Raw genomic sequence first — 14,732 nt, forward strand, 5'->3', positions numbered from 1 at the left:
CCAGATCCATGTCATTTCTTGAACACTTCCAGGGACAGTAATTCCACCACCTTCCAGTGAGCAGAAATTCTTCCTGATGTCCAGCCTGAACCTCCCCTGGCTCACCTTGAGGCCGGTGTCGTCTTGTCCTATCACTAGTTGCCTGTCAAAAGAGACCAACCCTCATCTTGCTACAACTTCCTTTCAAGTAGTTGTAGGGAGTGACAAAACCCCCGAGTTTCCTGTTCTCCAGATTGAACAACCCCAGCTATCTCAGCTGCTCCTCATAAGACTTGCACTCCAGATCCTTCCTTCACCAAGTCTGTTACCCTTCTCTGGACATGCTGGGGCACCTCAATGTCTTTCTCGTTGTTAGGGGCCAGAACTCGACACAGGATTCAAAGTACAGCCTCTCCTTGAGTGCTGGCTGAGTATCACTTCCCTGGTCCTGCTGACTGTAGTATTTTTGATCAAAGCCAGGATGCCACTGGCCTTCATGGATGCACTGCTGGCTTATGTTCAGCCACTGTCCACCAGCACTCCCATATCCTTTTCCACTGGGCAGCTTTCCAGTCACTCTTCCCCCCAACCTGTAGTGTGGCATGTGGTTGCTGTGACCCAGGATCAGGACCCACCACGTGGGTTTGTTGAACCTCATGCTGTTGGCCTTGATTCGTCAATTCAGCTGTCCAGATCCTTCTGGAGAGCCTTCCTACTCTCCAGCAGATCATCAAGTCCAACCCAACTTAGTGTTATCTGTGAACTGACTGAGGGGTCACTTGATCACCTTGTCCAAATCATCAGTGAAGATGTTGAAGAGAACTGGTCCCAGTACTGAGCCCTGGGGAACTCCACTGGCCAGTCGGCCACCAATTGGATATAATTCCATATCTGAGGATACCATGGCCTTTATGGCCACCAGGGCACACTGCTGGCTCATAGGCAGCTCACAGTCCACCAGGATCCCCATGTCCTTCTCCACAGAGCTGCTTTCCAGCATGTTGGCCCCCAACCTGTACTGGTGCCTGCGGTTGTTCCCCAGGAGCAGGACCCTGCACTTGTCTTTACTGAACTTCAGGCAGTTCTTCTCTCCCATTTATTCAGCCTGTTGAGGTTCTCCTTAAGGACTGCATAACACTCTGGGGTATCAACCACTCTTCACAGCTTTGTGTCGCCAGTGAACTCACTGAGGAGGCATCTGCCCCTCCAAGTCACTGATGGAGAAATTAGACAATACTGGGCCCAGTATTGAACCTTGGAGAACACCACTAGTGACAGGCCTCCAACTAGATCCTGTGCCACTGATTATGACCCTCTGGGATCTGCTGTTCACCCAGTTCTCAATCCACCTCACTGTCCACTCATCCAGGCCTCACTTCCCAAGTTTACCTGTGAGAATGTTGTGAGAGACAGGGTCAAAGGCCTTGCTGAAGTTGAGGTAGACAATATCCACTGCTCTCCCCTCATCCATCAAGGTAGTTGTTTTATCATAGAAGGCAATCAGGTTGGTCAAGCATGATTTCCCTTTAGTGAATCCATGCTGACGACTCCTGATCACTTCCCTGTCATTCATGCAGACAGAGATGGCCTCCAGAATGCAGCTCTCCATCACCTGACCATAATGTGAGGCAGCGCTTACAACTCTGTTGGTTGAATGTGGTTAACATCCCAACTTTAGAAAGCTGCCATGGTACTCTTTTTCTTATGTGTGCTGGTTCTATTGCTGTTCAGATTTAGATCTATTTGTCTTGTCATAGTTATGGCACCCCTAAAAGTTCAATACATGTCATTGCACATAGACTGTTCAGCACATACTAAATAAAAAGGCAAAGTTAAGTGTCATGGTTTGAGATAGCCCAAATTCCAATTCCCTAGCTCCATCCCCCCTCCCACATCTCAACCCAATGTGAGATGGGTTTTTTTTCCAGACAAAACACAACCAGACTCAGAATGGGGAAAGGGAATATATTACAATGACTATACAAATAAATACTACAATACATTATACACACGACTACAACTATCTCTACCATGACATAAGTATTTACAATGGATCAGATCTCTTCTCCCCTCCAAATAAAAGTCCAGGAGGGAAAGAAGGACAGATCCCTTCCAGTCTCTTAGGGCAGCAGCTTCTTCAGAGTAGCAGTCACTAAGCAGCAGCATCTTCTAAGGCAGCAGGCTCTCTCTGTCTCTTCTGTTTCTTGTAGCAGCTGATAGCTGGATCTCTGCCAGCACTCACGAGGGAGGTATCCAAACTCTCCCTCGCGGCCCCTTGATTCAGGCAAAGGGGTCTTCCGTGGGCTGCGTTCACCCCAGACAAAGGTCGCTTCACCACGTCATATCACGAAGCACAGGGGGTCTTCGTGACGGTCTGGTATCTCCAGGAGATTCAAGCTCCTTGCAGGGCCTCTGTGCCCTGTCTCAGGCTGCGAGCTTCTTTGTAGCTTGCAGCAAGGGAGGGCCCTCAAGGCCAACCTCCCCCACTCCGTCCTGACTGAGCTCTCAGGACGTCCGAGCTTCTCAGCTCCTCTCTGCAGTGCATGTTGCACTTCAAGGCTCTTTCAAGCAAGAGTCTATCAACTTCCTCCTTCCAGGAGGTCTCAAAGGAGTTTTGGGGGGTCTGGTATCAGTTCTTACCCCCAAGAACTCTGTAGAACTCAGCTGCTGACTCTCCTTCCCTCAGGTCTCCTTCCAGGAGTCCCTTCTCTGGTGCTGCATGTCTTTGTTGCTTCTTCGGTTCAGTTCTTATCTGTCTTGGCTCTCTGCCACCATTTCTCTGGTCAGTGCCGGCTGCTGCTTTCTCCGGCCACTGCCCACGATGGAGAAAAAACATCTCCCAGCATAACTATAGGCACCTAGCCCAGCATTATGCTGTTCCAGGTCCCCACAGGCCCAGCTGGGGCTGGGGGGCCAAAGCCCCCCCTGTGGGGCTCAGAGCCCCTTCCTCGTGGCTCACAACATGGCCACCTTCTTCTAACCCAAAAACTACAACTCTTCTCTTCCGGTCTGGTTGTGATATGTTTACATTTTTTGCAGGAGCGCTCATTGGACAGAAATTCAAAACTTCCAGGGGTTTCCACCCCTTGGGGTCTACCACTTTTCTTATCCTCTGGGGGAAAACAAAGTCCAAACCACTACAACACTAACCACTATAACCCTAACCCTAACCCTAACCCTAACCACTACATTAAGAAAAGCAGCTTTCGTTGAATTCCTGTATTAAATGTGAAAAGCAAAAATGTGGCAGATGAACAAATGAAGATGAAAGTAAGTTTGTATTCTTTGTAACATTCTGGCAAGGAGTACCATACTACACTAAGAGAAATTGTATATTTCTGTCTTAAAGATGGTAAAAATCACATGTAGAATATGTAAGGGGAGTGTTTTATATTCTCAAATGTTGTGTGTGTGATTTTGTGAAAAGTAATTACAGAAAGCATGATAAACAAATCCTAAGTGAGGATGGATTTACATGTGGAAGAAAAGGGAAATTGTTGTCTTCATGGTCATTAGTGAGGATGTTTTGTTTTGGTTTGGTTTTTTCCTTGTTTGCGGCCAGGTAATTTTCTTTAGCGTTAACTGTTTTTCTGATTTCTGAAAGGTGTAACTGTTGTGACATCAGCTGTTGTGGAATTGCATTCACCTGTGCAAATAAAAACAACACTAAAACTGGACTTCAAATTCGACTCTCTGACTTTAGTGTTGTATAGTCCAAATTCAAAACAGGTAAATATTATTTTGGTTACTAAGAGAAAGCAACAGCTTTAAGGTTGCCTGGAGTCCTGGAAATTCTGAACAAGAATAGTTTAATTTATGAGGAGAGAAAGTGTTTTCTAGCAATAGTAACAAATGTGATGGAAATTATAAACAGCTATTTTAGCTAAATCACTTCACAGATACTACAGGAAAGAGAATAACTGGCATAATACCTGGCATCTTCTCTGATCTGAGTAAAAATTTGATGGAAATTTATCTTAGTTTAAAATACAGTTTGGGAAGAAAAAAATGCAGAGGAACACAGCCTATGCATTAGTTGCACATACACATGTGAACACAGACACACAAATAATTTTTGGGTTTTTTGTGGAGAGAGATTTTTGATTTGTATTTACAGTAGGAATGCATTTATATTCATCTTGGTTTAAATTTACAGCAGATTTCTGAGAAATGGTAATATTTTATTGTAGACTTATTGGATATTATTTTAGATTATGAACAATTTTCCAGTATCTGGTTAACCACTGCATCGTCATAAGAGACAAAATTTAATTTCTTAATTGACATCTTTGCATATACTATGTGTTTTTACATACAAAGAAACCAAAATTGCATTACTTTCTTGTAAACATTGTCTCTCTCTCACTAATGTAAGCTCACTTTAGAAAGATGGTAGAAGGTTAAAGTTTTCTCTGTGTTTTATTTGTTGTGGTTGTCTTTTGAATGAGTAGTGGACTCATTTAATATATTATTTTTGGAAATTTTATTAGAATAAAACTGTATATCACACCAGTATATTATTTTCCCTACCTGTAATGAAGTCTACAAACATTTGATTTAAACAGGTTACCAGTTTGGATCAGAGAGATGACCTTTTGAAGCTTGCAGAGCTTAAATTAGTTTTGATGTCAGCTGCTGTGAAAATGTTATCAGATGGCTCAATGAATGCTTCAGTCAAACTGACAAATTGTACATTAGATGATAAAAGACAATCAATCCAGAAGGCTACACCAAGGTCTGTGATTTGACATGAATTACTGCTTACTGGAATTTGACAAATAGTTAAAAATGTTCCATTTTATTAGTATTCTGTTAAAACTGCTATTGTTTCAGCATACCTATTACTGTAGACTTACATGTCTTACTTGCTTTTTGTTCCACATATCTTTGTGAGAGACCAATATAAATGCTAATAAATGAATAAATGAAATAAACTGAACTATAAATATGAAATGAAGAAATGTCCATTGAAAAATTTTTGCTTTCTACTTTAATGAATTTTTAAGTAAGGCTAGGATTATTTTTCATGAGTAGTAACAAATGTCAGTGTAGTACTTTTGATATGTGAACAAGGAATTATGATGATTTGATTTGTTAAAGTTATCAACACCTTTCGTTATCAGCGTATGAGAGTCCAGTTAGTTTTAAAGTTATATGAAATTTATGTTAATGCTTTTATTGGTCATGTTTTAAAATTATTGGTATTACTTTCTAAATTCACTCTTGTTAATGTATTGCTAGATGAGAATCTTGAATGTTTTTCAGTATTTGTGGCTGGTTTTTTATTGTCTCATTAAATGCCACCTTAATTGTCTTTCAGAATGGTGGAAATGAAACATGGATTTGAAAAGAAAGTTATGGTGGATATAAGCTACAAACAGGGGAGAGACGGCACTGTTCTTGATGTGATTGTTCAAGAGATATACCTTTGTGCAAGCATGGAGTTTCTACTTACTGTAGCAGATATATTTCTAAAGGCTAATGCAGAAAGTGCTGCTGCACAGAGAAATCTCAAACAGTCATTACCTTTAAAGGACCAAGGTATATACTGGGAATAGTTTAAAATCTGAATTTAAATATGCACGTAATTTTGGCGTTGTAATACTATTTAAAAAAAATACAATACCCCTTTTATGTTATTTCCTGTGTTTATATGTATGGAACAGCTTCTTGTAACTGTGTTGCTTTCTTTGCCTCATGGAAATAGGTTCATGACCTTTGGTCTTTATTTCCAAATGAAGCCTTGTCTTACCAGACAAAGGAAGTACTTCAAGATGCATGTTTAAAATGAAATAAAATAAAATGGAAAAGGACAGTTACAGCTGGCATTCTTTAGGCTTGTTTTCTTTTGTTAATAAGGACGATTATCGCTGTCATAATTTTCATCCTTCTGAAGAGTGATGGACCATATTATATTAGGCTTACACATGAAATCAGCCTGCCTGATACTGTTGCCTAGAAATGTCATTTCACTTGTCCACTGATGCACATTTCTCCCTACATCAGAAGACAGGCTTTTAGGTTGAGTATCTGACATCAAAAATTGGTCAATTAGAGCGTAAGAGGAGGAAGTAGGCTTTTTATGCTTCCAGGCCTCAGGTAGTTTGCATCAGGTGGACCAAGCAAGTCCCTGTTTTTTTGGTTTTGTTTTACTGTGCCCTAAACATCTTGGTTGTGTCCACCTCAACCAGGTCTGTTGTGATTATTTGATGATGATGAAAATCTAAACAGGTAAGGAAGTTTTATATGAAAGTGTATTGTTATTGCAAATGGTTACATCAAGCATCAGTAAGTGCTACATTATTATCCCATGGAAAATGTGGTTTTCCTACTCCAGAGAGTAAAAAACGTGCTCAACACTTCCATGGTTGGCTGATGTAGGTATTGAATAAAGCTGATATTCAATATCAGCTAATTGTCAGCTGATTATTGTCAGAGATAGTAACAGTGCTGATACTGTTAAAGTCCTTTTGATATTGACAGAGAAGCTTTGTGGAGTCTTTTTTTGTATCTGAAAGTAATTAGATCTTTAATGGTTTTGTGCCTCCAGCAAAGATCTTAGAAATCCCAGCCAGTTGCAGGGATCTACAGATTTGCTGACACCAGTTATGTTAGATCTTATCACTAAATCTTTAGAACTTCTATGTAAGTTAAAAAGAGATGCAAATTATTAAAATGTAACCTTTGAACAATTAAACTAATGTAATTTATGTTTTTGAAGCACCTGTGCAGCCTGTATCTACAATGGAGATGAACATTGTTATTAAAAATCCAGAGATTGTGTTTGTGGCTGATTTAACAAGAAGTGATGCTCCTGCATTGGTGGCTACAACACAGTGTGAGGTCTTCATTAAAAATAGCCCTGAAAGGTACAACATGACAGCTGCTGTTAAAGACATACAAATGAAAGCATGCCCATTTATTCCAGAAAAAAGGAATGGGAACATTACTACGGTGAGTTTACAAACATCCAGTGTGTATCTAAAAGATGCTGTGTAACTTATACAAGCTAAAATACAAGGTATTTCTGAAACTTTTGTTGTTAAAATGTATACCACAGATAGATGAGTAAAATTTTGTGGCTAACATTTTGTTGATTTTATTCTATTTTTTTCTGATATGCCTAAAACATCATCTTTGTCTTGTGGTGTTGATGTTTGCTTTGTATGACAAGCTAAATTGAAGAGCCTCAAGGAGTAAAATGTTAATTATATCTCATATCCTGTGTAAGCCAAATAAATAGAATTTTATAAGTTTACACTATTTCAAATGCAGTATAGTAAATCTGGAATACTTTCAGTCTTTCAGTCTGAAAGTTTACATCAAGTAGTTATGAAAGAGAAGGACAGGGTCACAGAGAGAATGGGAAGTACATATTATGAAATAGTTTAATTGTGATATGCTGTTCATAAATTCCTTTGTATTAAGGAATTATCTGTTATAGTTGAAGATGCGTGTTTACATTTTGGCAACAGAATCAGACTTGTTAGTTACTAACTAGATGGAATTGCATTGACTCCTGGAGCTTCTTACAGCTTTTCTACCTGTACAGCGGCATGTACCTCAGTTAACTCTGTGATGATATTGTTGCATCAGAGAAAAAATTAAAATTGACAGTATATCCAACTGTTACCCATTACTCAGACCACTGATGAATTTGTGAGTCTTTTTCAGCTCTCTGTTAATGCTTGCTTACTTATGGAATTAACACTGGAAAGACTAAAGCTATAAGTACAGAGGACTGGGACTCATTTTCAGGTAGAATAGTAGCAGCTGAGTTAACTTCCTAGGTAGAAGTCTTTAATTGCACCGATATGTTAATCTAGTCATTGAGAAAGCGATGCACTTCCATTGATAGCAACAGCACAATGCCATGTCACTTGATTTCCATATCCATAGCTGGCAAATGTGGCATAAATGTGGCTTTCTTTCTACAAAGCAATTGGAAGGCTTCACACCAAGCTTTCCCTCTTAGAGGAATATCTTCTGCCAGAACCTCATCTCAGACTGTAGAAACAGAGAAAAAGACCTGTATCTGACAGGATGCTTGTGCTATAGATAGGGAAAAAACTTCAGAGGACACTAGTTTAAATACTTAAACAGTACCTTCCTTGAAAGATTCAGAATGTTCTTGAGTGGAATATTTAAAAAAAAAAAAAAAAAAAAAGACTTTCGCTGCAGGTAGCCACATAACCACCCTTTTGAAAACATGCATGTAAGCAAACTTATGAACTCAGGTTTTCTGTAAACAATCCAGTCTGAGAAAGTAATCAGAAGATTACAGATTCCATGGCTACCTTTGGTCAAGAAAGGAAAGAAACTAAGTGATATTAGGTTATGTGAATATTGCAAGATTGCTGAAGGGTGGTGTTGACAGTAAGATTTTATATTGCCTATACTTAGGGAAAACATCAGATTGGATGAATTCATCCTTCTGATAACAGAATCATCAAGATTGGAAGAGACCTTCAAGATTATCTGGTCCAACCATCAACCCAGCACCACCACAGTCACCCTTAAACCATATCCCTTAGTGCCACATCCAGATGCCAAATAGGTTTCCCCAGATAGACAGGATATAGATATAGATATAGATATCTATATCTATATGCTTTTGGATATAGAATAGCACAAGTGATGAGATTATTTCTATGCATTTCTTACATGTCCATTGCTTTAAAGAAGAATATGTTATTTTTCATTCCTGTCTGTAACAAAGAATAAGAAAAAATGTAATTAAAAAATGTAATTTGAGCAAGAGAGTATAAAATAATATTATGGACAACAAATTCTGTTAGCTCAAACTCATTTGGGAAAAGTGTGGTAGAACTGATTCAGGGTGTTTCTACGCCACCGACGCCTGATTCAGATACAGACTGACGTCACGGAAGACTGCAAAAATCAGTATGGTTTGAAATTGCAATTTTTGAAAGACTTACCTTCTCAGGTAGGGATTTGAGAGCAAATTTTCACATCAATACAGCATCAGTAGAGTCTAACTATATCTAAGTGTTCTGTTAATCACATAGCACTGTGATTTTGCTTATAGAGTTACCTTAGATTTGGTAAACTTTGGCAAGTAAAAGGATGCAGGGACTCATTGCAAAATAAAGCTGGAATTGGGATTCAAACAGTTATATGTTTATCCAGGAATACTGTATCTGTGCTGTTGATGTGTTACCCTTAACTGAAAATCTGGTTCTCCTCAAAAATCAAAGGCATGATGGTGCAGTGTATTTGAAGACATCTGCAGACTTTACCTAAGGAGTGGAGTTACTGAAGTGTAATGCATTTTCCTGTAGCTGACATTTGAATCTTTAATGATTGAGAATGGCTGAGGTGATGCTTCTGGATACTTGTGGTTTTTTTTCTTCATGTTGTTAGTGTTCAGATTGCTCTTAATTTTGAAGAACCAAATAATGGTAACTTCCTTTCAGTACTTATATGTATTACTTTAAATTATATGTTTTTTCAGATTTTTTTTTCACTATTTAACATGTGTTTTTACTCTTTTGTATAGGTATTACAGCCTTGTGACTTCTTCTTTGAAATGAAACAGTCAGGTACTAATCCACAGACAGCTGATCTAATGATTAAATCTCTAACGTTAAAAGTAGGTAGACCTTAATTGTGATTTTAGTTTTCTGCTATTTCCTCCTCAGCAGCCTATGAAGTTGCTTTTGGCACATGTTTCTTAAAAAAAATAAAATCAGGACTGACTGATGTGGGGAATTATTTTTGTTCTTCATCAGGTCACCTACCTGTTTAGCATGCCAAAACAAATAAAATTGAAATTGAATAATTGTGTCACTGTGCTTCGCAGCTGGAATCTGTGTTTTATAAAATGACCTGATGTGGAGATACAAGTTTTGAAGTGTTCAGATAGATCATTGGATGATGCAGTTTAGAAAGCTTCCATCTGGAAATAAGGCAGGGGTTGACAATCTGAACAGATTGAACTATAGCTTGTGGAAAGGAATGCATTTTCAAACGAGAGTCATGTAGAAAATAGAAGTGTTTTGTTAGTGTAACATATTCATTGTACTTTTGTGTCTGGAAGTAGCTGTTTCTGTACTAGCTTCTCATTTCCAATTATTCCAATTTTTTTGTAGGTTTCACCAATAATCATAAACACAGTAATTACTATTACGTCAGCCCTTTATCAAACTGCAGATACAACAGAAGAAGAGATTAGTCAAATTCCTCCAGACTTGTGGAATAAGAAAGATATAAAAAATCTAAACATGTGGTTTCTTGAAGAGACAAATGAAAATGAAGATAAAACCACAACCACTGAACTAGTTCCCACGGGAGAGTCATTGAAAATTAAAATAGAGTCTGTTTTTCTAACACTTGAAGCTGGAGTTGGGCACAGAACTGTACCAATGCTTCTTGCCAAATCCTCATTTGTTGGAGAAGTCAAGAACTGGAGTACTCTAATCAACCTACGTTCTTGTCTTGAGCTAGAGGTGAGGAATTCTACAATAAAAAAAAGTTTTCTGAACATGCTAAACCCTATTATCTAAATGCTATATACATGTTATTTAGGCAAGAAAAGTAAAATAACCCATATATTTAATGACTAAATTCTTGCAGATAAGTGTTGTGGGACCATGATGGGAATGATGTTTTAAGGTAGTTAAATTGAAAATCTAATGCATTAACTGTAATGCATTAATGGCACAGTAAGTGGTGTTATACCATCTCACATTTACAGTTTTTACAAATTCTCAAAAATCCGTTGCATCAGTACTAAATGTTGGAGTAACAACTGGCTAAAACTCTCTGATAATCTTCACTTAAGATTACAGTAGAATATATTCTTATGTAGTTTCTATAATGGTACCAGTGTTCTTCATAAAACATCCAAACTGGCTCATATTTGGAAATCAGTGGTGTAAAGTCCAGTGATTGTTGTAGGTAGATTCTTCCTTATTTACAGTGCTTTTGACTTCCAGTGCCTACAGTTTAGGCCAGCATTATACTGAAAGTGACACACCTTTTATTTGGAACTGGGTTTTTGCAGTAGAGACTTATCTGCCTCATTTATTTCTCTAATGCATTTGTTTCAGCTTATGGTGGGAGCTGAAATTGCACTCTGATTATGAATCTTGTATGTTACCAAAATAATTAATATACTTCTAAATGAGAATTTTTGATTAAACAGTTGTATGTAAATTCCTAATTGACTTCTGCATTTTGATAGGTACACTATTTTAATGAGATGTTTGGAGTGTGGGAACCTTTGCTTGAACCGTTAGAAGTTGAGAAGACTGATTTATTCAAGCCATGGATTCTTGAAATCAAGGTATAGTTTCCAAAGCTGAACTCGAATCTTCCGTTTCAATCCCTTAGAAAAAACAAATGCTCTGTGCCTTTCATTGCTGAGACTAATCTGAACAAAAAAAAAAGAGAGAACCGTGGCAGGACATAGGAATGGGAAAGGGAGAGATAGAGAGACTTGACGTGAAACTTGCTTATATAGAATGAGTGGTCAGATAAGAATTATTTAACAATATCCTTTCAGATGAAAAAGGCAAAAAAAGTGCTGCTTGAATCAGATGATGAAGATGAAGAAAACTACAAAGTTCCAGAATATAAAACTGTAATAAATGTTTCCTCAAAAGACCAGCTCAACATTACACTATCCAAGTGTGGACTGCAAATGTTGAGTAACTTGGGCACGGTAAGAAAGATTTCTTGACTATGCCATGTTAGAATTGCTAAATGAATGTTTTCAAAGATTATCTTGATGAAGTCTTATTCAGTGTGTTTATGTTTTGTATCTGTTTTTTGCTTCCTAGGCATTTGCTGAAGCAGCTAGTCAAACTTCAGACATCTTCAAAAAAGACCGAGCACCGTTTGTAATAATAAATTCTTTAGGACTTCCCATAATGGTCTTGCCTAGTGATGCCTTTAGTGTCCTTGATGTTGAATTTGGAGCAAAAATATTTCATTTAAAAGATGGAGAGAATTTAAATATGGAATTTGTTAGAACTAAGAATGAAAGTGACCAGTTCACAGCGATGACAACACTGAGTAGCAAGAGATTTTACGTTCAAATCTGTAAGTTACGAAGTTCATACATCTTCTGTGTTTGTAAACACTACATCATGCGTAGTACTGTGTCTTATACAGGTAATAAATATTGGAGGACTCCATAACGTGAAAGGAGTGTTTCTTTGGGTTCTAGATGTGTGGCAGTATTTGAAATCTTACTTTAGTCTTTGCAGCTAGAAGTTGTATGTATCATGCTCGTTAATTTTTGCAGCATAAGTTTTCTACCATGATAGAATTATTTAGGTAACTAACCTTTATTGCAATCAAATATTTTTTGTTTGCATTTATTTATTATTGCAGAATTAAGCTGCTCAAAATAATTTATTTGTTTTTTTAGAATTCTGAGCCCTGTATATTTACGTGCTTATAGAAGTTACTCTTAAGGACGATGTTCTTAAGAAAATATTGCTTTAAATAGTTTTAAGGAAACCAGAGTTAAAGCTAAAATTAAAATTTAGCTATTTTTAATGGTGTATGTGTTAACAATTTAAATTGATTTATTGTAACAATTAACAGTTTTTCAAACTTGACCATACAATGTGTTAGTTGAATTGTTTTTGCGATATAGGAGCTGTACCTTTGTAATAAACCATTACATCTTGTAAACATTCCTTATGAAGCACTAGCTTTATTTGCAGTAGCAAAACCCACTTAAATATTTGAGTCATGGAGTCATTTACTCTTTCTCGTGTTGTAAAAAAAAGAATCTTTGCTGTTTCTGTAGTAACACTGCAAGATCAGCATATTAAGAGTGGTGATTTTACTTTTTCATCTGATTTTTTTTCTTGTTAGATCAAGTGACACAGAATTCTGTTGAATGCACATTTTTGTCCTTCAAGTGTATTTGTATGCTCCTTTTGAGTGTTTCATGTCTCATCTTGTAAATCCTAGGTCCACATAATCATTCTACTGTGGAAAAGATTCCATTGACAAAAGTGGGTCGATGTATTTACAGAGTGAGACACGAGGAATCAGGTGTTGAAAGGTCCATTGTCTGCCAAATTGACACTGTTGAAGGAAGCAAGATGATAACTATACGTTCTCCTATTCAGGTTGTTATATATCTATACATTTTAAATTCACAATTACTTTAATTTTTTTAATGAATGAAAATGATCCTGTAGTCTTTAAATAAAAATTAACAGAAGTTGTTTTAAAAATGTACCTGGATGGTTCATATAACTTTGGTTTGTGTATTATAAAGTAGTTTAGAAGAGATTTTCAAGGAAAAAACTTTTTCAAAGTGACAGACAGGGGTTGAATGGGGGTGGAAATCAAGCAGATTTTGGATCAGGGTAATTAATCAGTAATGCTTCCTTATACTGGCACTAATTTCAGTCTTGTATAAGTGTTCAACTTCTTTTAACTTTTTTGTGGTTCCACAAGCTTATCCTTCAATCAGATTATTTTGTTTTCTTCATCCTGTACCATTGATACATTAATTTTAAATTTAGTATGTTGTCAGCTGAAAAGCAAGATTTCTGAGCATCTTGAATAGTATTTTTTGATAGACATTATATGGCTTACAGATACAGGAATGATTCAGATATTAGTGTTCTATAGTAATGGTGTTCCTGTTATATTTCAGTTGCTTCTTCTGCTTGAAGTAGTTTATAGCTTAATTCATGACCAGATTCACTGTTTAATTCTTCCCTAATTTTTTTTCCAAGAGCTAATAATGTCATTAAATTAACCCTGAAATAAATAAATAATAATGTTTGCAAAGAAGAGAATTACATGCCCTCAAATGATAATTGACATTGATGATTTAACCTTAAACATTTGACTTCCCATGTGTTTTCTGCCATATGGATTTTTTTAACCCACATACCTTTGTATCTATTACATTTTTAGGAGACTGTTCTTTGGAAACTTATTGTAGAGTTCAGATTTACTTGTCTTTGGTTTTTCAGGGTCTTATGTTTCTCCTTGAAACGCATTTTACACTTAATATATTTATTTCATAAATAAAATATAGCATTAAAATGCACAATTAGATAATTTAAAAAGATTTGCTGTTTCCAGAGACAGTTCTTCTGAAATATGTGACCTTGAATGGTAGATGGGTAAGATGAAAAAATGAGAGAGCTCTCAAAATACTTCATCTTTCCTAATATATGTTGCTGGATTTTTATTTCACACAGATAAGGAATCATTTTTCAATCCCCTTAAATGTTTTTGAGGAAGGAAGATGCTTAGGGACTGCTTCACCAGGAAATGAATTCAACATACCCTTTTCCTCTTACAGGTACCTTACTGCATTGTTCCTTTATCGGCAAATATGTTTATACATTGTGAGTTATTGAATCCATAGAATTACACTAAAAAATTTTTTCTCTTTGCTACCTAATACCGGAATAATACTGTGCTATCATTATTGGGTAGGATCTTCTCAGGGCATCTAGCCTGAGTTAAACAGAATATTATTTCATTGTTGAATTGGAAGTATTTTGAAATCCATTTTTCTGAACAAGTTAGATTAGCTAAGTTACTTTAAAAATCTGAGCTAAGGTGCTTCTGGATTGAATAACTTTGTGATTGTTATCCACACAGTACAGATTTTCTTCTTAGCCAGGTGATGTCTAATGAAATAGTACAGCTTTTTTTGTTTGTTTTTCTGAAAAGTCTTCTTTTGATTTTGTGATTCTGAAGTAAAATATTGAAACTAATACACTTAAACTCTATTAAAGATG

At 36.8% G+C, this 14,732-nt stretch overlaps 1 protein-coding gene across 8 annotated transcripts in view; it reads left to right on the forward strand.

Annotated features, from left to right (window-relative positions):
• The window catches only part of VPS13A (vacuolar protein sorting 13 homolog A), a 102,699-nt gene that overhangs the window by 44,827 nt on the left and 43,140 nt on the right, over window positions 1–14,732 (forward strand). For all 8 annotated transcript variants that reach the window (XR_004354829.1, XM_032676945.1, XM_032676946.1 and 5 more), the window contains exons 36-46: window positions 3,584–3,708; window positions 4,545–4,714; window positions 5,300–5,520; window positions 6,701–6,933; window positions 9,500–9,592; window positions 10,092–10,448; window positions 11,186–11,287; window positions 11,507–11,665; window positions 11,784–12,045; window positions 12,931–13,091; window positions 14,184–14,287. Coding sequence is in view for 7 of the 8 variants with exons in the window: in XM_032676945.1 (XP_032532836.1) it covers window positions 3,584–3,708; window positions 4,545–4,714; window positions 5,300–5,520; window positions 6,701–6,933; window positions 9,500–9,592; window positions 10,092–10,448; window positions 11,186–11,287; window positions 11,507–11,665; window positions 11,784–12,045; window positions 12,931–13,091; window positions 14,184–14,287 (1,987 nt within the window). In the remaining variant the exon portion in view is untranslated. The remainder of the gene's footprint in view (window positions 1–3,583; window positions 3,709–4,544; window positions 4,715–5,299; window positions 5,521–6,700; window positions 6,934–9,499; window positions 9,593–10,091; window positions 10,449–11,185; window positions 11,288–11,506; window positions 11,666–11,783; window positions 12,046–12,930; window positions 13,092–14,183; window positions 14,288–14,732) is intronic.

Source organism: Chiroxiphia lanceolata, chromosome Z, assembly GCF_009829145.1.
Source record: "Chiroxiphia lanceolata isolate bChiLan1 chromosome Z, bChiLan1.pri, whole genome shotgun sequence".
Classification (NCBI taxonomy): domain Eukaryota; kingdom Metazoa; phylum Chordata; class Aves; order Passeriformes; family Pipridae; genus Chiroxiphia; species Chiroxiphia lanceolata.